The sequence below is a fragment of the Sylvia atricapilla genome, chromosome 4 (genome assembly GCF_009819655.1).
Source record: "Sylvia atricapilla isolate bSylAtr1 chromosome 4, bSylAtr1.pri, whole genome shotgun sequence".
In the NCBI taxonomy this organism is placed as follows: domain Eukaryota; kingdom Metazoa; phylum Chordata; class Aves; order Passeriformes; family Sylviidae; genus Sylvia; species Sylvia atricapilla.
The window spans coordinates 62,437,374-62,460,045 of NC_089143.1; the positions used below are offsets into that span (position 1 = coordinate 62,437,374).

The window sequence follows — 22,672 nt, forward strand, 5'->3', positions numbered from 1 at the left end:
ACCCGCCCCCGCGGCGCCCGAGGCGGGACCGCTGTCCGCCGCCGCAGCCGAGCAGCCGGGAGCGGGCTCCGTTCTGCCGCTCCGCCACCATGTCCCTGTGCCGGGCCGCCTCGCAGGCGCTGGCCTGCCGCCTGAGCAGGGCTCCGGCCGCCGCCAGCCGCCTCAAGCAGCGCGGTACGCGGGGCCGGGCGCACGTTCCCGGGGCCGGGCACACATCCCCGGGGCCGGGCACACATCCCCGGGGCGGCGTGAGAGGGCGCGGGCCGGGCGGCAGCGGCGGAGGGGACGCGCGGAGGTGGCGGGCGGGGGCGAGCCCGGTGCGGCGGGGACGGGCGGGAGCTGGGCACGGCTGCTCCGTCATCCTGCGCTCCGGCACCGGCTGCTGCAGACCTGCCGCGACCCGCTGCGCAGCCGAGCCGGCCCGGGAACCCCTACCCCGCCCCAAGGCAGCGCGGTGGGCGCTGCTGCCTCCCCTCCCGTGTAAAACGGCGGGATCCGTATCCCCCGGGAGGGCTGCCGGCCCCGGGAGGGAACGGGAGCGGAGCCGGTGTGCCACCACCATCCATGGCTTTTGGCGCATCGCGGGTTGTGTAACCAGTGGCCAAAAATAAAAAAAAAAGAAAAAAGTCTGCCAGCCGTGTTGGGCGATGGCAGCTTGCTGACCACTGTCCTGCTATAGCTGGCAGCCCGAGGGGAGAGGGTTAAGGGCACACTGCTGCCGAACGAAAATATAGATGTACGCAAATCCATTAGGATGCTGGGCTATTGGAGAGGAGTCTGAGAAGTGTGTCATGAGACAGATGATGCTAAAGATAATCCGGCAGACGATGGCAATGTTTTGACATTGTGATTATTTTTGCAGCTGTCAATTGGAATCCTCAGAGCCGTTTTATTTTTCATTTTCGTATATTTTTATTTCATTTTCCACTTTTTCAATAAAACGTTTCTCATCTGTGATCAAGTCACAAAACTCAGCAGAAAGCTTTGTTGACCAAGAGAATTGCGTGTGTTTTTCATGGGTCTCTTTTCGAGACGTACATAAGAATACAAGAGTGTAGTAGGAATCAATTTGTAACAAATGAATGGGTAGGACTGCTGTTAGAATTAGTATGTACCCAATCAGGTAAAAAATTGTGTAATCCTGCCTCTCTGCCCTGTTGGCCAATTCATGTGGTGAAGGGTATGTATCAAGGTATCAGCAGTCTGAGAGTTAAAAAACATGAATTCAAACGAGAAAGCTTTTTTAAAATTTCCCTGTTTTTAACTTGGAGAAAGAATTCGTTACTTCTGCTGATCATAAGGAATAAGGACAGATTAATTATTTTACCTACCTTAGTCAGGAACTATTTTACATTCCTTTTTTTTTTTAAACATTCCTTAGTCTATATAGGCTGTGCTCAGTACTTGGAAGCTGATGGCAGACAATGTAGTTCACAGAAAAACACCTCTTAGGTAGAGCTCAGCCATAGACCTTATTCAGTTGAGCCCCACACCCTGTGTGACTCAGTCATAGGATACATCAATAAGCTGTAACTCTCTGTTTTATAACCTTTTGGAATCATTGTTTCCCATAGAGAGTTCAGACTCCATCATTCTTTTTTTGTGATCATATTTTAGCAGCACTTTACATCAATTTACCTCATGGTTTTTGTAGTGCCTCCATCTCGCCAGATGTCATCTGGGAGAGTTCCTGGCTCCTCGGGAGACAGCATGATCATCTATCTCCTTGCTGGTGTTGCTGCTTTTGGTGGTTTATTTTATGTAAGTGTTTGGGGATGGAGCTGGTTGTGCTTTCTGAGCTGGCATGGTATAAAGTGTGTTAAAGAATATGGTCAAGATGCAAAGCATCAATGAAGGTAGATGTTGTAGCATTTAGCTAAGTGCAGCCTAACTTAAAAATCAGCTTAAGAGAATTTAGTGAAGCTGAAAGCTGAAAGCTATTGCTTGTCTGTTTTATTGTTACTTTGATATGTATTGCTGGGTTGTTCTTAGTGGAAAGCATATTAAAACCCTGTGAAATGAATGTGTCCAAAGATGGAGTAAGGCACCTGTCTCTAACCCCTTGCCTTGTCTTGTCAACCAGAAATTATAATTAGCAATATCTCAAAGTGGGCAAGGCAGATGTGAAATAAGTTCTCTGAAGCTGCAAACGGAAGAAATGAACCTTGTTTAGATTGAGCACAAAAAAAGAAGACAAGAACATTAATTACTTCAAGAAAGCATGTTAAAATTTTGCAAGCATCTGCTTTTTTAAAGCTTTTCAGTAACCATTCTCTTCCCTGCTTCTAAATATATCTGATCCTGTGCTTCACATGCCTAAATCCTCCGTTTTATAGCTTACTTCTACCCCTCTCCCCCAAGATCTGAGATAGTGACTAGCACACTCCAGAGAGGTACAAATTTCCCTGTCCCACAGAGTAAACCTCTTGAGTGGTAAGTAGCTATTTGTTCAAAATATCAAACATGTATGATTGCATTTCTGGATGAATAACATGTTCTCTTGCTGTCATGTTTTTACCACATTACAAAAATAATAATCTTAATGTAATTATCTTTTAAAACACTGTTTTTAATTCCTGGAACGCTGCAGCACTTCAAAAGCTGCATGGTATATTGTATTTGCTTTCTAACAACAGAGAAATATGAAATATGTCAATATATTAGTATAGCAGACTGTTAATTTTTTTTAACCTTGCTTAGGATAAATTTTATATGCATTTTAAGATGGGCAGTAGCACTTGCTTAAAGTCCCTTCTCTCCCTGAGCCCCCTTTGTGTTTGGTGTATTTGTAGGGATGTAGCTGTAAATTCAGGTCTAATTCCCTTCCAGGCCTACAGAGTAGTCAGTTCATCCCGCAGCAAGTTTACTGAACATACAAATACTCTTCATGAGAGAGCTGAGGAGTGGAAAAGCAATCCTTGGTCAAGAAAGGGTGAGTTAAGCTCTTCTCTCTTGTTCCCCGGGTACATGAGGATTTGGAACAGATTTCTGGATTGTCTAATCAGGCTTTAGCACTGTCCAAGTCTGAACTGTGTGAGTGGGAGTGAAGACAAAGGTGGTTGTGCAGTGTTCTGTTACAAAGCTGCTGCTGCAGCACAAATTTTGGTAGTGGCCTTAATGCTCAGGCAGTGAATCTGGTGTTTGATCCACCTGTGGAGTCTCTTTGGATGGAAAGAGTTGATGTGTGAATACTATTAATGGTATAATGGGTATTTGATTTGCTGGAAGCTTAATGAAACTTGACTGAACACGTAATGCTGTCAAAATCAGTTTTGTTCTTTTGTTTTCAGTGGGGGGGAAAAGATAATATCTTTTTCTCAGTCAACAGGTTGGCTTCAGGCCACATGCCATCAGGAACTACAGTTCAATAGAGAAAAAACCCTACATTAAAAAAAAAATTGTTTGAACTTGGATCAATTTTTTTTTTCCTACAACTTTGATTTTTGTCTTTTCTAATTTGGGTTTAAATGAAATGCAGGTGTTACCAAAATGTATAGCAAATCCTTCCTTAGCTCTTCATGCTTGAATAATTAGACCGTGTTAGCTCAAATACTTGTAATGGAATGTTGTCCCTGTCTACATCAATTAGTGTTGCAGCATTAATGAAAAAGGTAGAATTTTGGCAAGCGTGGCCTTGCCAGGAAAAGCAATTAAGAAAAATTCTTGAGCAATTACAAAATTTCCTTATATTTTTTTTATTTGGTTGTTATTTAAAAAATAAATAAAGTATTGAAGCCAGAGCACTTGAAGCTCTTCCTTTTTTTTTTTTTTTTTTAATGTTGACATCTAGGGAATTAATTGAGTATATTTCCATGCACACACAGAATAGATTTGAATAAAGTATCTTGAGTTTACATTTTGTTTTCAGTGTGAGAACATGGTTTAAGTTGTCTGCCTCTATAATTATTTCTTTAAAAATCGCTAGCCTTGAACTTCCACAAAACATACTTTAGTTTCATACTTTCAGAACTGTAAAATTACAGATCTTAAGATCTAAAGTAGTCACATACCTTAATTTCCAAAAAAGAAAGCAGCTGAACACAGTGTATTTTTAAAATGCTATTGTTTAAATAACTGTTGCTGAGAATTCAGCCATGATTTGCAATCCTTCATTGTCCCTAAAATAAGAAATGTAACCAGGACCAAAGTAGATCTCTCCTAGGGACCTGGTGTCCTGCTGTTCAGGGCAGAAGTGAGGATTACCCTTATTACATTCTGACTGCCAGAGCTGGGAGATCAGGGAAGCATTAAGCAAACCTTCCAACATGTTCCTAGTGATGTCAGTGTATTCCCTCTTTTCTCTTAAGGTGCACTTCTGCAAGGTACTGAGTTTTGGCCCTGGCCTACCCACGTGTTGGAGTGAAATACCCACAGTACTGAGCGCTCAGCAGCTGATCTTGGGTACTCTCCAGACGCCCCATCATCTGCTGCTTTGTGCTGCTTAATGAGTCACAGAAATGTCACAACCAGTGGCAGATGATTGCCGCCTCCCTTTTTATTGATAGTAAGAAGCCCAACATGTTTGTAAGGCCGTTCAGTGAATACAGTTGAAACTTGTTTCCTATGTGATTTTCGATATTTGACTTCTGACTCAATGCTCAACCCAGAGATTTTAGTTGGACTTCTGAGCAGCTAGTTCCAATTCATAGTACAAATCCACCATTGAATCAGCTCCTTTTTAAAACCCTTCCTCATTCCCAGCTGTGTACACCCAAAAGAACAGAACATTAAGAATGAGCATCAGTTCTGTTCTTACTTTTCCTACAGAATCCTCTGTGTGCATTCTCAAAAGAATTAACACCCCTCTTCCTCTCCTTTTTCTCCCGTTCCGGCATAATCATATTTTTGTGTTTATCTTGTCACAGTACTAGCATAGTATTGCTTTTCCCAGAAGTGCCATTGCAATTTCTTTCCCTGTGCATTCTTTAGAGTCAGTCCTTACACTTTTTCACAGTAAGCATTGTTGATAAGAGCAGTTAAAAAATCTGTTCTCAAAGTGTTCTGATATTTTTTTAGGGGCACAATAAATCAAGCTGAAAATAAGCTCTAAAACAGAGCTGGTAACCATAAGAAGTGATGGATAGAAAGCAGTATGCCAAGCAGCACGTTCATGGAGTATTTGCTGCCTATGGTAAAAGAACTTTATAGGTGGAAGAACTTAACACTGGGGAGCAGCTGATCAGAGATTCATTTGATAGGATTTTTGTGGTTTCTCATGTTGGGGAAGATTCTCCCCTTGTGCCTGAACCCAAATGTCTATTACAGAAAACAGTACTTAGTGAACAAGTCTGTCCAAACAAGAGAAACAATCATTCCAGGGTTCTTTGTTTATTAGAGGATTGAAATTATATTTAATGTTATTTTAATTAATGGTAACAGACATTTAGAAAGAGTTCTGATAGCAAACTTTCTGTGCCTTTTTTTTAACTGAAAGCTACTCTCAGATAAGGGAGGGATTTTAAAAGCCTCTGGAAGAAGCCTGACTCAAAGTAGCAGTAGAAAATCTGGACATCATTTGAGATGTAAAATGATGTTTTTTGGCTTGCAGGGTGTTCTACTTGCTTATTTAGTGAACACTGAGTTTTGTCTTCCATTTGTTGTTTGTGACCTTTAAGCTTGTTCCTGATTTCCTTCTTTTTTAGCTATGACTTTTCTTTTAAACTTGTCACAAGCTGATTCAATCTTTCTAATCTATACTCTGCTTTTACACTTTCCAGACTTTCTAATCTCTATGCTTTTACACTTTCCAGACACAAGGGAAATCTCTTTGCAAACCTGAGGAAGTTAAATACAAACAAAGGACAGTCGTTCACCATTGAGTACATTGCAGCCTACCTTGGGATGACTTTTATACCTTCTCTTGTAAAGCTCCATTCGTGTGAGACTTTAAAAGAGCTACCTATGTTTGCAAGGCCAAACCATATTGAGCTTATTACTGAATCTGCTTTGTAGAAGGCAGATCTGAGGTGGAGAAGCTGGCTGTTCTGAATTAATGCACTCTATATTTGACTATCCAATAAAGAGTACTGAATGCTGAGCTTGGCTGTTAGCCTGTTCTTTGTGTGGTGAATTTAGTTTTTGGTGGTTTTTAAAGTGTTTTCTTAAAGGGACATGATCAGGTTGCGTAATGCAAAGTTTTGATTTTTACTGAGCAATAAATGGACTTGTCTTGAAACCTGAACACAAAAGGATAGGCTTCCACTGGCATAAGATGACCAAGAAATAAAATTGATCTGTTTAGTTTTTAAACATATACAAAAGAATCAAACAAACTCTGACTATGTCTCTTTAAGCTCTTTTTTTTTTCCCAATTCTCACGTATTTTACACTGTATTACAAACTTTATTTCCAGTTCTATTTTTTTCTCGTGATGAGTTGATTCTAGTGGTGAACCTGTGATGAACAGTTGGTTTATAACTTTTCCTTTATGAACCTGATGTTAGTGCATGTTTGCATGGTGGTTGAGCATCTTTGTTGCTTTGTGCTGTTAGCTTGTCTCAGCTGAATTTGAAGTGATGCATGACTGGGAAACACTGTTTTTCAGGTGCTAAGGAGTCGGACCCACGGTGGTGTAAATGAGTCTTTAAAAGGGAGTTGTGAGATGTAAAAAGAAAATAGTCAGAAGTGGTCATGTCTCATGTAAGAAAGTGAGCTCTGACCACTTAAAATTAGCAAGTTATTTTCTTACTTATAGAAGACCAAATGTCTTTTTCCCCATGTGGTAATCCCATGGAATTATGCTCCTTCTGGCACCCATGTGTGTACCATCACTGGCCCTTTCAGCAAAGTGGTTTGAAGCAACACTTGGCAAATTCCCTTGTTATCCTTCCCTGCACCCCCAACACTTGCTCTAAGCCACAGTTTCTTTTCTTATCCCACTGAAAGATGTTATGAAACTCAGTAATTAAGAGTATGGTTTCCTCATCTTGTACACATAGTTTTCTGATGCCACATTAGACACTATGAGGGATTAATTATTGATCCTTTTTATTTTTTATCAATTCTGATCCCAAACCTTAGCTTCCCACTTTAAATGAGGATGATGATAAAAAAAAATAGTTGGTGAATTTTTTCTTGCATGCATGCATTTTACTCTCTTTATTGTATTGAATAAATCCTTAGAAGGTGATGGAGAAGAGACGGCTGAAGTCACTGAAGCAGAGAAGGCCAAGGAAGAGGCTGATGCAGGAGCTGCTGTTGAACCTGCAGCACAGGATGAGAGTGCTGGACCCACAGCACGGGATGAGAGTGCTGGGGTACCCCCAGAAGCTGCAGGGGAGGATGACTTACTGGCTCCAGAGGTTTCCCATGCTGTGGAGGAAGCAGAGCAGGAAGCTGCCACTAATTCAGAAGCTGCTGCCAATTTGGATCTGCCTGCTGATTCAGAAGCTGCTGCAGTTCAAGGTTAACTGATGAATGTGGTTTTTGAGTGTGTGTGTTGTGGGTTCTAAAGCTCTGCCTCTTACAGAACATTAAGAATGAGCATCAGTGTTCCTAAGGGAGTTTGTCCTGCAGTGAAAACTTAATTCAGGCATGAACATGACATATTAGCATAAGGGAATTAAGTTTATTAAATCAGTGTCTCTGAAAGCATCCTGCCTCTGGCACCAGAGTTACTGTCTAAAACAAGTCAAATGTTTGTTTTACTACCCCATCCTATTTCTTAAGATATTAAGTTGAGCACATAAAGTGGTCAGTTAAACAGTTGCTTCAGTGATCTAGTTTTTAAGGGTTTGTTAAGGAATCTAAACACTTTAGTTCACTAGCCATTCCACAGATACTGACACTGAATAATTACGTCTCTTCTGTCAATGTAACTTAAACAGGATCTTGCATAACAAAGAAAATGCTGTCATGGTGTCAAATTTAGGGACATATTAGGCTAGATTTCTACAACACAATAAAACATCAAATTGTTGTTAAACACTGAAATTGATAAGTGGCAAAACATTCAGTATTTTGAACTGTCAGGGTGTTTGAATTATTTAGTTTATTGTGCTTTTTTAAAAAATTGCAAGAATACAAATGCAGAACTATCCATAAAATGCACAAGATATAGGATTATAATTTAATTCGGCAGATTTTTAATTTTTTTTTACCACTCATCTTGAAAGGATATGTCTAAAACAGAGATCAAACTGAGATGAAAATTATTTTGAGTGCTAATTTATGGACATTTGTCATAGTACAGTCAAAGGTGTTAGCAAATTTGGAATTGTTTTCACTTTTTTCCTTGGTGACTCTGATGAGAAATGGATGCATCTTTATTGCCTTTTTAACAAATAAACTTGAGAAATAGTGCAGCACTTCTAATTGCTCAGTTTTACGAAAGTTCTAGGTATGAATGCAATTTTAATTCAAATGTGAATAGTTCCTGTGCTTGTCTCTGAAACAATCTATTATAAATAACATTTTGAAGCAATACTTAGTCTGATCTGCTGTAATACAGTTTATAGAAAGTAGAAGTACTTTGGTAATGATTATTACTGCTTACATATAGAAATATTTATAAGGTAGTAGTTAAAATACCTACAGCCCTAAAAATTTGCATTTCTATGGAATATTTAGACCACTTCATTTAGAAAAGTAGTCTTGTATGTTAAATTTGGTGAATTAGAGCCATTGAGAGATATGTTTAAAAATGTCTTGCAGCATTTCTTGCTCTACAGAGCAATTGCAAAATTTCACTTTCATTTCATAAGCACTTGCTCGTGTCTGGAAGTGGTTGTGTATTCCTTTAACAATGCTTATCTATGAGTAACTGTTAATTGCTGGATAAGGTAAGATCTTCTGTATGGTAAGTATTTCTGCCATTTTGTTAAAGAGGCTCTTCCCTGAGAAAGGGAAGCTAGGATCTTCCCTGAGAAACATGGTGCATAAATTGATTAAATATTAGGAAAAAATTCTTTCCTGTGAGAGTGGTAAGCCATTGGAAGAGTTTCCTAGAGCAGCTGTGGATGCTCCATTCCAAGGCCAGGTGGCTTGGGGCTCTGAACAATCTGGTCTAGTGGAAGGTGTCCCTGCCCATGGCAAGGGGTTGGAACAAGATGGTCTTTAAGGTCTCTTCCAACCCAAATCATTCTCTGATGATTCTGTGATTAAGTCTGAGGATCTCATTCTGGGCATGTTGATGTCACACACTGAGTGATCACTATTGGATAAGAAGAAATATGCTTGGAGCTGTTAGTTCTTGCTGGTGCTATCTGGAAGTGGAGGAGCTGTTTAGAAATTTCTGATTTCTCAGATCTAGCATCTCTGGCAACATAGTTACTGAAGAAAACAGCACTAGAACCAGACTGAAAGTTGTAAGGGGGTCTGAGGGTCATCCCAGGTGCCCTCTACCAAACCTTGCTGCAGTGGTTATTGGCTGGGTGGTAAAACTAGCCGAAACAAACCTTTGGGATGTAAAATTGTCAAGAAATTGAGGCAAGGGAGTGTTCTCCTTGCCTGGTCTCTTGGGTGCTCCTGGGATGTTACAACTTGCCCCTGAGCAGAGCTGTCCTGTGCCACTGGTCCCAGTGCAGGTTGCTGTGAGCAGCTGCTGGTGACACGTGTGCCCAGGGTGGGGAACCCTGGGGACCTCGCTGCGGTTCACATGAGGTTACACCCAGTGTAACCAAAGTCCTGGCCTGGCAGGCTGGACAGGCTCCTGCTCCTCAGCACTCCCTGCTCCCTTGTCCAGCTTTCCTCATCCTGGTGCTGCCTGCAGAAGAACAGCACAGCCCCCAGAGCAGTTCTTCCTAGCTCCTGACTGCAGGCAGGAAGGCCACCAGCAGCACATGATCTGACACACAGGCCTAGACCAGCATCCCTTTCCTCTAAGCTATGTAAAAACTAGTTTCCATTGGCATCATGCTCATGAGAAGATGGGGGTTTGTTTCAAAAGTTCTCTACTCTCTCTGTACTATTTTGTTCAGTGACTACTTGCAGCCAACTGCTATTGTTTTTTAATAAAATTCTAATTAAAACCCTTCTGGATATAACTCGCAGTTTTGGATTTAACCATCTTTATCATTCATGTTGTCTCCATTTGGAGAAAAAAATAGCATAGCTCTACTTTTACCGAGGTAGAGAAAGATTTTTCTTTCAGAACTTTGGAAGAAAGTATGTATTTAAGTAGCTTTTACTAGTTTTGTTGGCAACTTGGTGATACTTCTGCATATGAAGGTGTAAGTATTTTTACTATTACCAGTGAATCTCTGCTTTTTCAAATGCCATTGTTTCTTTTAATCTGTAAGGCTTTCTCTGATATTTGGAAGTGCAATCTATGAAGGGATGCTTGTCTCCTGCTCCTATATACAGATAATGTAAATGTATGATTATACATGGGATTTCTTCCCCCCTCCCCCCCCAAACAAAAACAAATATCAAACAAAAAATCAGCCAAACAACTCAGCCTCGGAGGTGGATGTTTAATACTTAATTAGGTTGAGCAATTTACAATCCACTGCTGGTATTGGAATTCTGTGAAATACTGTTACCAAAATAAGTACTGAACACTGTTACTCTGTTTCCAAGGTTTTAACTTCCTCTAAGTTCCACTTTTCTCTACCTTTTTATTGTTTGAGCTGTCCCTCTTCGTTATTGCCTGATACTGGTCAAATTCCTGTTGTTCTCCTTCTAGTGTACACTGTGTCTGGGACCATAAATTAGTGTTTCTTCAGACAAACCAAATGCTGTAAAATTCACAGATTGGCAACTGCTATTTGGATTAGGGCAGGTTGTTGCAACTGTGGCTTCTGCTGTTTGGGTTGCCACCATAAACTATTCTCCAACTCTGGTATCGAGGCTTGAGGTTTTGGCCTTATCACCTGAAAGAACAGAAGCAATTAGCCCAAAAGTGTGCTTTTCCAGGCTTCTTCCTGACTTCTCTAGGGCTTTTTTTCTAATTTTGAAAGTATTGAAGGGCACGGTCTCTTCTCTGTTTGTTATTTCCAAGGCCATTTGAGTGAGTGACTGGCTTTGGGGAGGATTAGTGTGTGAATGTGCCAGTGTTTTCCATGCTCAGCTTCAAACACACTGCAATGCCAGTTGTCTGCAGCCTAGAGAAACTCTGGGCAGGGGTTGCTGCTTTCAGGACAGGACTTTTGCTGACCCCATCACCCAGTGATGCCAAGCAGACAAAAGCACCCGATAGGATCAGTGCATGCTGGCTTGGCTTGGTGAGTTACCAAATTCTGGGTGTGCTGACTCTGTTAGTACTGAGAAAATGACTGAGGAGTCCTCAGGGGGGTTTGCAATTGCTCCTACTTATTCAGAGGCTTTCAGAATGATGTTGCTCAGTGGAACAGACGCATCCTTCTAGGGATCTGTTTGTGTGAGATGGCAGAGTGAGGACTTTTTCCTCTTTACTGGTTATGATAGATTGATCTAGCTAAATTAGGTCCTAAGAAGTTGTATTAGGTAAATATTATCTTATGGGGGAAATATATATATATATATGGAACTTCTGTTGGGTATTTCTGTTTCACATTTATAATTTTCTTTTATCTATCTCTTGAACTACTGCACTTATATCTCCCTGATCACCATACACTGGCCACTAGTCTCTTCTTCTTCCGTTTTTCCTTCATAAAAATCAGTTTTACATGAGTCATCATAGCATAACTGGAAAATCTTTGTAGGAAGAAAGTGAACAATATTTTGAAAAAAATCTGTAGAAGTTGTGAGCGTCTTAAGACCCCATCTGGTACATGGAGAGACTGTTCAGTTTTGATCAGCTTAGCCAAAAAGAGAATTTTACAGCATGCACTGGGCTAAGGGAGGAAGATTTTGGTAAAGTGAAAAAATCCCCTAGAAATTCCCAGCTAAGAGTGCAAACAAATAAGTGGAGCAGAACTGCCTTAAAGAACAATCTTCCTATTTGTCTATTCTAGAACAAGGGAGCAAGTAGCTTCTCAGAAAAAAAAACCAAAAACAAACAAACAAACAAAACCAAACAACACAAAAAACAAACAACCAAAAAAACCACTAAAGCTAGTAGAAGGACATACAGTGAATAATAATGCCTAAATGAACGTCATTATTAAGGAGAAAATAGATGTACTGCCTTTACTAGTATTAATAGCTCATTATCAAGACTTAAGAAGAACCCTTAAGTAACTGTATGTATTTAAATTGGAAAGCAACAACTCACTCTGGACAACAAAATCTGTTAATATTTGATTTACTGTACATAGTATTACCTGTGTTTGCAATTTTCCTGTAAACACAACAACCACAGGAATACTGTTAGTCTCCTGCTTTGGAGAAAAGATGGCAACAGGCACCTCTTGCTGTTTTCTTGTGGTGGCAGTTCAAACCAGAATGGAAAGGATAGGGATTTTGATATTAATCTTTGGGCAAAGTTTCTTATAGCAGAGAAAAACATCTTTTCAAACAACAACTTTTCTCCTTTAAAAACCATGTAAGCAGATAAAACTTGATGCATTACTTTTTTATGAGGAATGTTAAAGAAAATGTCTTAACTAGAAATTTTTTTAGAACTCCTGAAGGATTTAATACATCAAATTATTAGAGTGTTTTCATACACGTGGTTTATATTAACTTGTGCTAGTTTCCTTGTGATCTAATCAGTAGCTGAAGACTGTTCTATGTTTAAAACAAACAAACAAGGTGAGTTGCTTCTCACTGCTACAATTGCGTGCCACAGAACATAAACCAGTATTCTTGAAGTTTTATGAGACATTATAAACTGTTCTGGATTAATGTGGCATGCACTGTTATGCTTTTATTGTGACTATTATAGGCATCTCTGAATCTTTTTTAGATCACTGTTTGTAGAATAAACTCTCTGCAAGGGAGTCTTCTGGTCATTAGTATGAACTAATGAGGCTTTTCTTGAGATCTGGTGACCTACATCAGGCACAAACAACCTGTGATGTGCTTGGCTGATTGAACATGTTTCTCTTTCTGTATGGAGTGATGAAAACTTTTATTCTTAATAATGTGCTTCAGAATGCCATGGTTTAGATTCTCCTCATGGATTTTTATCTGGATTGTGGATTTATGTGCTTGTGGATGGCTTGCAAAAAGGAAAAGATACCGTATTTGTATAGTGGAAGGTTTATTAGAAATCCCAGCTTTCCTTTTTTCATCCTTGGGCTCTGAGCCTTTGGTTTGTGTTCATCCTGTGGCATAGCTGGAATGCCAGAGGGACTGAACTCCTGATGCCCATGGGCTCTGGTGAGGGAGGGCTGAGGCTGAGGCTGCCTTCGTGTTGTGTCCCAGTAAACAGCACAATCAGGCCAGGGCAGTTCCACAAACAATTCATCAGTTCCCAGCCACTAGTTCCTATCCTGTGCATTCAAGGATAGCAATGATCAGAGTGAAAAATGATCAGTGCTTTTCTAAGTAATTGTTATTTCCTTGACTCTGTTTGGAACTAAAAAGTTAATTTTTTTTCCTGTGTGGAGCTCAAGTGCTGATTTCACAGTGTTGCAGAGAGGCATTAGTCTGTGGTCAATCACCTGGTATCTTTTTGCATTTTTAAGCCAAATGTTGAGGTGTTAAGTGTTTTTCCTTCCCAAGCAGTAAGTTAGGAAACTTGCTCTAGCTGGTTGGAATCCTAAATGTTCACTGAATAAAATGCCAGAGAGAGGAGAGAGAGAAAGAGCATTTCAGATGGTCCTGAGTGCCATTCCTGGTGATGGGATGTTCCTGGTGGGTATCTGCAAGCCCTCCATGCTGAGCAACCTGGAGCTTCCTGGCCAGTGGCACCTGAAACACTTTTTACAGGGACAGCTTCACAGCTTTGCCTGTTCAGTCCCAAACTGCCTCAGTGATTATTATTTCCTGTTCCTGTTAATGTGGTTTGAGCCCCCATGAACAGAGGGAGGAGATGTGAAACTCAAGCCATGCCTGGGGTGACAGGTGGCTTCTGATGAAAGCATGGAAGGGGACCTTAGCTGTCATCACCACCTCAGGATTTGGAACAATTTCCCTTTTTATTTTCCCTAACGCTGATGTTACCTTAGGTTCCATCAACCTTAGGGAAAGACGTGAAGTTGCTCTTAAAGGAAATCACAGTTTCTTGCTACTTCTGCTGTCTTCTCCCCTGGATTAGATCTAAGTGATCCAAGTACCTCTGATTCTTGTGCTCTATTTTGCAGATTTTCTCAAACAAATTCTTGAATTACTTTCTAAAAGTGACAGACTTTGACTTTTTAAAAGTAAATTCTACTCCACTGCCAGTTTTCCATTGGCAAGTCTTTAAACTATGAAAAGGAACTGGGAATATTTTGCTCTGCTTATCTTAACATTTCAGGGGACATCCTGAGACCTCCAATGGACCTGACTGAGGAAGCTTTCTGTGAACAAAAGCATCACATTCTAATATAAGATAGTGTCTAAAAGACTGTAAATAAAACGCTGCTTCTAATTTCACAATTAAATTTGATTCCCCCCTCCTCTCTGCCTTAGGAATTTGTTTGACACTGGTTATGTTATAGGCAGCTTGAAATATCAAAGCCTTGTTTTGTAGTCCAGCTTTGGTTTGTGTGCTCCAGGGGGATTCCATTTGTATGATGCTGGCTAGCTTGTATTATTTTAGCTTTATAAAACCAAATTCTTCTGCAAAGAATACTTTTAAAGTAATTGAACCTGGTGTTTGGCATTACAGATACCAGCTTCATCTTGACTGCCTAGAAAAAAAAAATCATCATACGAAGGATACTGCTTTAAGTAAACTGACTCACTCAGAAAAGTGTATTTTTAAAGATCTTTTAAAATGGCAGGATACCAGTGCCTGTTTAAATTGTTGTTGTTGTTGTTTCTAACTGGAAAGATCACTTTCAAATGAACCAAAGAATTAGGATTAGAATCAAAATACGTTAGTTTTAAATGTATTGGTAAGGAAATGCAAAACTGAGGGGAGAAATACAGGCTGTACTCCTGAGCAGGCTGGGGTTATCTTGTATGGTCTTGTTATAAAACTTCTGTCCTGCTGGAAGGAATCCCCACCTCTCCCCAAGCAAGAAAAAGACTGAATACAGCTTTCATTTTAAAATCTGGAACAGCTGTCTTCTTCATCTCTATTGTAAATAAGGAAAACATACTTAGAAAACCACTTAAAAATACAAGGTAGAAGCTTAAAATCCAGTAAGATTAAAAAATATAATATACCTATTAGTTTTTACCTCTTCCACCTCCTTGCTTCAAGGTCATCTTACAGCATGTTTTCTACTAGCTGGTAGGACATGACAGCCAGTGTGAGCTGGCCAAATCTTGCACTGGAGCTTTACATCCCAGACAAAGAATCTTTAGGCTGATTCTGCATAAAAACTGCTCCAGAAAAGCTGGAAATCTTGTTTCAAAAGCTTGAAGGCTTTGGGGCTATGCAAGCAGTAGGATCTGGGTTCTGGAAGTCAATGCACATGCATGGGGTTTCCTTTTTTATTAGCAGGAGAAAGTCAATCTGGGCATGTTATTTTTTTTATTATCAGCTGCAGCAAAGATGAGTCAGTCACACAGGGCACACAAGCCCCTGCTTATCTTGCCACTCTGTTCTGCTGGGGGAATGCTGAGCTCACAAATATTCACACCATTCAAACTGACCATCATGAGCATGCAGAATCACCCTGCATTTGGACTGTTTGCTACTGTAAGTGCACGGAAGTGTACAGTTCTGCCCCCCTTCTCAGGGCTGCAAGGTCAGCACTTGAAAAAATTGTCTTTAAAGACTGCAGGAATTACTACTTTACACAGGAACCAGGATTTGATGGGTGCTTTTTTTCACTGAAATGATAGGGATGGTTTCATAAAAATTATATTTCTAGGTGAAATGTTGGATATCGTGCTAATAAGCTATTGCAGCCTCCTAAATCTGCTGCCTTATTAAAAAAAAAAAAAAAAAAAAAAAAAAAAAAAGAAGAAAGCAAACACAAGCTCTCAAAACAAATCCACTAACAAATCCACTATTTTCTTTTGTCTGTAAAATCAATTTCCTTTTCTGTATTTATTCAACTCAAGCCAGATGTGTTTCCACAACAGAAATGGTTTGCTATTGAATTAGGTGCATGTGTAATGTTGCCCAGTCATGTTCTGTTCGTGCAAGTGCAATTTGAGAGGATGCATTTCTCCTCCAAATGGTTATCTCCTAGAGCAGAGGAGCTAAGGACAGCCTGTAGCTATCCTGGGCAGGAGCAGGAAGTATTTTGGTTGGGATTCCCTGTTGCACATCAGCAGTGGATATTGCAGATGTGACACACTGAGGGCTGTGCAGTGGATGGATTTTGTGGCTCTAGCTAACCTTAGGGATGCTTGCCCTCAAAATCCCTGGTGTGTCCAAATCCTTCTGAGTGCTTTGGCAACAGCTGTTGATGCAATATGCAAAGCCCCTCGGCTACAGTTAGTAAATGTGATTAGTTTGATTCCTCTGAGGCTTGAAGTTCTTTTATATTGTCTTTTGTTGAAATCACAGCGAAGTTAAGCTCCTAATTCAGACCTGTAAGTGCTATGGTGTATATATAAATTCCTGGCAAAACTGAAGGAAGCTGTGGCCGGCAATACTGGGATGCAGCTACTTATCCCAGAAGGAAACTGAAAGTTAACAAATAACCAGTGAAAAAACTTAAGAAAAATGATCAACTTTTCAGAAAAAAGACAAAAGGTAATAATATACACAGGGGCTGAGATTTTTGCCACCAATATAATACCTTGTATGAAACTGTGAAGTATACCTTCTGTATAGAGTAATATGTATGTTCTGTAGAGTAATATATCCAGCTAGGATGGGAGGAAGCACAACACACCAAATGAAGCAGGAAAATTATGAAGCCATTTAACTCCAGGGCTTTTGATGAAGGATATGTGTGTGCAGAGGGAAGTTTCCCCCAGAGATAATTTAATTCCCCCAGAGAATTAAGAAAGAGCCCAATGAACCCCACATTTGTGGACATGAAGGGAAACTAAATAATTTTTGGCAGGCTTTTTTGTATGGGTCAGGATGGAATTATCACTTGACTGAGATCCATTTGGCAGGAATGCTGCAAGTGGGTGTTTTGGTAAAGATGTTAAGGAGCTGGAGTGGTATTGTTCTACAAGGATAATAAAGCAGCTGGGCATTCAGTGGAAAGCATAATATTAAATACCATGTGTCCTCATTGCAGAGAAGCATTTGTACAATTCAGATTATTTTGTGTTATTTTGTTTAAAAAGATTATTTTGTTCAGTTACAGCCTGTAGAAATCTTAAGAAATCTGGCAAAAATAGACAAAATGGATCATAATCATCACTGCATGAAGAAATGCAGGGGCTTCAAGTTTTCAAACTAATCATCATTCAGGAAACAACACAGAACCAGTGAAGATACTGTAACTCCTCTGCAACTATTTTGAAAAAATAAAGAAGTTTAATATTTTAGTATCTGAACTAACAAAAGTTAGCGGCGATTTCAGTCACATCCATTATTATATGCCGAGTTAATGACAGGCTTATTAACAACTTTGCAACAGTTGAACAGAGAAAATCCTTCATCCAAGGATTATGGAAAATGAGTCACCATTGTACCAGGCAGAGATTAAAATATCTTGTATGAAATAGGGTGTTGCTGCAGGATTTTACATGGACCAACTGCAAGAGATTAAACTGGATTCACAAAATATGAAATGCATGCAGATTAAAAAAAAAGAAAAAAGAAAAAAGCCCCAGAGGGTGTGAATAGCACTAGGGTTAAATTTAACATCCAGGGAAACACAAAGGAGAAATGCCTAAACTTTGTAGGGCTTTGTGCTGCCAGCTGATCGGTAGGGGAGGATGTGAGGGACTCAGGCAGTACGTTCCTCTTGCAGAAGGACCCACATGACAGTCCCCAGTCTGAGATATGCAGGGGGTTCATGCTCATCTTGTCAGGGCATCATTCATCTGGCTTTGCCCTGGGACCCCAGCAAGTCCCTTGGACAGAGAAAAAAATGTGTTGGTCTTGTGAATGGAATATGGAGTGTTTTCTCCAAGACAAACCACCCAAAAATAGGCTGAGATTTGTTCTGGTGTCAACTGAATGCTCAGGGCAGCCATCAGGAGGTTGGAGACTGTTTCCTGATTTCATGGTGCCTAAAACACTAGAAGACACTTGGACAGTATGCAGTGTGACAAAGAACCAATGCCAAGATAGTCCTCATCAGACTTTGCTAGAGATAAGGCCTGAAGGATAGTGACTTATGACTCACATGAGCCATGTGCACTGGGACCACCAGCTACTGCCACCTTTCTCTTTTCCAAAAGACCTGTGCCACCAGGAAGGGAACTCCTACAGAACTCCAGCCACATGTGCTCAAGGAAGGGATGGGAAAGCCACTTGAATACAAGCACCAGCTGAAGATTTGTGCCCTAACCAAGGGCAATTTGTGTATAAATGTAATATGCCCATGATTTTGTCTACAGATAAAAGTTTTTGAAATGCAATGCCTGCCATAAGACCCTTGGTATTTTAGGCAGTGACAGCTACTCCACAGAGATATGGATTAGCACCTTGGGAGGATTTCTGATAGCCATAAAGAATAATTCAGACCAGAGGCAATTTTTTCAGTACCAGTGGTTAATATCTGGTTTCAAAGCAGGTATTCATGTAGATGGCAAATAAACACAATTCCCATCCAAAGGAAAAGAGGTTTTGTTAAAAAGCAGAAAAGACCATGTTGCTCTCTCTAGTTGCCTCCCTCTAGATCTACTCTTCTTAGTGCAAAAGAAATTAAAACACTCACATGAAAAAAAAAATTAAGTATTGTCAGCCAGAGACAGAATTTTTTGTAATATAAGCTGAATGTTTGATGTTACAAACTGAAACCGAGCAGCTTGTTACCATGGCAAATATATGGCATTACATCAAGTATTGCTTGCTGTAAAATATCCAAAGTTCCAAATTTCGAATGTACTATTGCATAGCTCTTCCCAGGAAAGGCAAAAGTGCCATTTCCCGATCATTTATTTTTCTGTTGCTTCTTCAAAACCCAGAAAGCATTCTGAAAAGTAAATAACTGATGTTCAGAATGTGCTATATTTAAGTAGCTGCAAGGTGATATTTGGGGAAAGGTATGAGATGCTAGCTCTATAAAAGTCCTATTTGCTGCATTTATTGAACTTCTTAAGAAGCTGTTTACTTAGCTGTGTTTAATATCCATGTAGCTTAGTATAGGATGAAACAAGAAAGTCAGAGACAAATCTCCTAAGCAGTTAAAGAGTGTGATGATGGAGACCTCTGACAGGAAGGTTAGAACAGGGTAAGAGAGAATTTACTCAAGTAAAATTTGACATAAAACTGCTGGGTGATGTGTTCAGTCTTCCTGCAGTGTGTACAGAGACTTTCTATTAGTAAATATTACCTAATGCAGGCTTTTTATAGAGACAGATTGCTTTATGCTTAAAGGAGTATTGAAAAATGGCTAGTTGGCAATCTTGGAATTGCAGCCTGAATCTTCAGCCTGATGCTAGAATGTTTTTACATTAAAACTACCTATGATGTCTTTCCAAGGTTATGTGGAGTGTAGATGTAATGTCCTGTGAATTTGACAGAAATCAGAAAACAAAGCAACAGTATCTACAAGGGATAATATCTACATTAGAGAATATTTGCCTATGTCTAAATACATGAAAATAGCTACAGTTTATAAGTTTCTGCCCCAGGGTTGGAAAGAGACAGACTTTCCCTGGAATTCCATTTGCAAAGTTTTATTTGCATGATAAAATTTAATCATCTGATAGATTCTTTTGTCTTCAGCTTTTTCAAGCATATATGTTGGGCAGGTACTGCATGCTTTGTGAGCCTTGACTGCTCACTCTCATTTATGATGGTGAATGGAAAGAGAAGGCAATTATCTTTCTAATTTGATTCATAGAAACGGTGAGTAAAGTCTTGGATGTTGCAGCTTCTTCTGCCCATGAGGAAAACTTGGACAGTGACAAGGAAGGAGTAGCCTCAGCAGCTCAAGAGATTTCAGACACAGACTCAGAGAGCCAAGACACTGATGCTGAGGAGTTGTGGCAAACTTCAGAGGGTGCAAGAGTCCAGCTGGGTCTGAAATGTTTGTGTCTGTGAAGTGCTGGTGGCTGTGTGCACTGATCCATCTGCAGGAGCATGCACAACTCAAGTGATGCAGTGTGGCTGCCCATGCCCATGGCTGTGTTTGGCATCACAGGGTTAGCAGAAAATCTCAGCTGGAAATGATGAGCAGTGCAGTATGAGTAGGTTGCTAAATTTGATCATGGCAGTGTGGAGCCATGCTTAGTGCCCTGCTCAGTAAGTGGCTGGATGTGAACTTCATTAAGAATCAGAAATCCTCCTTGTACTGCATATAACACATTTTTTCAATATCTGATTGATTGATCTGAAACACAGAATTTTCTTAAATTGCATTGGTGTCAAGAATAATATAGCACATGTGGTATGAATAAAGCTTACAGTGCTTTGATTCAACTATGAACAATCTCATATTGCTGCTGAAGTTGAATGATGTAATTGAATGCTAAGGAAAATGTGTGTTAAAATCATCAGCATGGAGATTTTAAGCAGGAGTTTAGAAGTTTGGCCTCTAAACACCTTTAAAATTAGAATTAAAAAGCTAAAAGGAAAAATGCCTGCATACCTAATACAGCTTTTTGAATTCTATCCCTTTAGTCCAAGGATTCTTTGGACTAAGGGAAACAGCTTATTTGACTATTTGTCATTGAATAAATAATTTCCAGTGTTTCTCACTGTTTTTTTGTCTCCATTTTCAGTTTCTGAGGAGGAGAAGACAGCTGAAGAAGTTGCTAAAGAGCCCTAAAGGTACACAGTACAGTTGCAGCATGTGGTTTTCTGCTCTTCACCTATCTTTTGTTCTCAGTTAGTGGCCATTGCAGCATGTGGTAAGTGCACATGCACTGTAACGGTGAATTTGTATTTCTGCTCTCAACAAAAAAACTTTACTGAAATACTGAAGTATTTCTTATTTTTTGGGAACTACTGCCAGCATCTTTTAGAAGTTAGGGAGCAAATCCTGTATCAGTTGTCATGTTGTGTATTTATAGCTTTATCTTAGTGCCATGCAAACTGGATAAACACCTGAGAGTTGTAGGTTTCTTCCAGGAAAAAAAATGTTCTTTGGATATTTCGTTTAAGTTATATATGGCTGCTGGACTTCTGGATTATTGTTCTATACAATAAAGCAATAGCCCTCTGGACTGTTTTATTTTAAATAAATTTTTTCATTATTAGTCTTTCTGCACTTTCAATTTGTGCTAATGGAAAATACTGACTATAATACTCTATTTTGCTAGTGTCTTTCTCATGTGTCTTTTTTTTTTTTTTTTTGTCTGAAAAGTTGCAGACATATGTCTCTCAAGGTTTTTATTTTTGCTCAAATTGAAAGCTAAGGTTACCTGAGGGTACCACATCAGAAAACCAAATAACCAAGAAATTCTCTTTGCCCTGGAACACATAAATGCTGTGGTATAGCAAAGGCAATTGAGTTAGGAATCTTTTTGTTTTTTCCTTGTAAACATCTGACAACCCTACAAATTGTTGCTATTCCAGATTTTGATTTAGATGACAAATACCCTCCACAGCCAATTAATGAAGGCAGAGATGGTAACTGAAAAGGGTAGGGGTGGCAGGGAAGGCAAGCTGTAGGAAACATCTTTGATGTAACAAATCGAAAAGAGATGAAAAAATACATTAATCTACTAGTGTACAGGTCCACTCAATTCTGCTTAAACTGCTTGGACTCTTTCTGACAAAAACATCCCAACTTTATATGAATACAGCAACACAAGTTTACGAAAGGTTACTGAGTTTCAATCTGATCTTTTTTGGCTGGAGGAAAAAGATTTATGAAATATTTTACTACTTGGTGCTGGAAGATAACTGGCTGTCATTTGACCAGTTTACAAGTCTTGAGCCACGTTGCATTCCCAAGAAAGAATTCTTTTTTTTTTTTCTAAACTCTGACTTCGCTTTAAAACACGTTATGCTTTTTAAGGAATTCAAGGCAAAGAAAATGAAATTAAAAGAATGTTGATATGAGAATCAAATCACTATCTAGTTAACTTCTTAAAAAAATTACTGATTATTTGGTGAAGAGATAGAGGAAGTAGTAATGGATTAAATCCTCAGATATAGCCCTAAGTTGATGCTCAGAGCATGCCTGAGTAAAGATGCTCAGCTGTTCTACTGAGTGTGGCTATTGGGCCCAAATTGATGCTGCTATTGGGCCAAATTGATGCTGAACCACTTGTATCAGTAATCTCAGCAAAACCCATTGCTTTACCATGTATTTAAAGTTAAGCATGTAACTATTTGTACAAATAAGTCCAGCATGCAGGGGAATTCACTTATGCCTGAGCAATGTGGATGAACATGAGGGGATTCCTTGAAACTGGGCTTTGGTGATGGCAGCAGAGCAAGATTCCATCAGCCACCAGATAAGCATGATTTACTCATCAGGGCTGTGTATACTCTGTAATTCACTAAACTGGTAACCTGCAGTCAAATTTACAGTGTGCTTTGAATGTTTGCAAAGAAAAAGACCTGCTGAATTGTGTCTGTTGCTAAACATCATTTATTATTTCTTCCTCTAAATCAGATTCTTTTTTCTTTTTCCCAGTAAGCAGTGTGAATGCCTTTGTAAAGTTTCATGCAAACGTTTGTGGCAATCAAACCAGCTGATTCCCGTGTGAAACCTCATACTCTTCCTTGAAG

General features: G+C 39.7%; 1 protein-coding gene across 1 annotated transcript; it reads left to right on the top strand.

Moving 5' to 3' along the window:
* Window positions 1-52: 52 nt before the first annotated feature.
* On the top strand, window positions 53-20,101 carry MGARP (mitochondria localized glutamic acid rich protein). Its single transcript, XM_066318136.1, has 5 exons — window positions 53-174; window positions 1,655-1,761; window positions 2,830-2,932; window positions 7,123-7,404; window positions 19,833-20,101. Exons 1-5 carry the CDS (start codon window positions 90-92, stop codon window positions 20,030-20,032), a joined length of 777 nt encoding a protein of 258 aa, XP_066174233.1. The 5' UTR covers window positions 53-89; the 3' UTR covers window positions 20,033-20,101.
* Window positions 20,102-22,672: the final 2,571 nt, after the last annotated feature.

What these genes read in the sequence shown, in the direction of transcription:
- MGARP (XM_066318136.1), top strand. Translation starts at nt 90, where the DNA reads ATGTCCCTGTGCCGGGCCGCCTCGCAGGCGCTGGCCTGCCGCCTGAGC. An exon ending in CAGCCGCCTCAAGCAGCGCG is followed by an intron (nt 175 to 1,654) that starts GTACGCGGGGCC and finishes TGGTTTTTGTAG; the next exon opens with TGCCTCCATCTCGCCAGATG. An exon ending in AGAAGCTGCTGCAGTTCAAG is followed by an intron (nt 7,405 to 19,832) that starts GTTAACTGATGA and finishes TTTGATTCATAG; the next exon opens with AAACGGTGAGTAAAGTCTTG.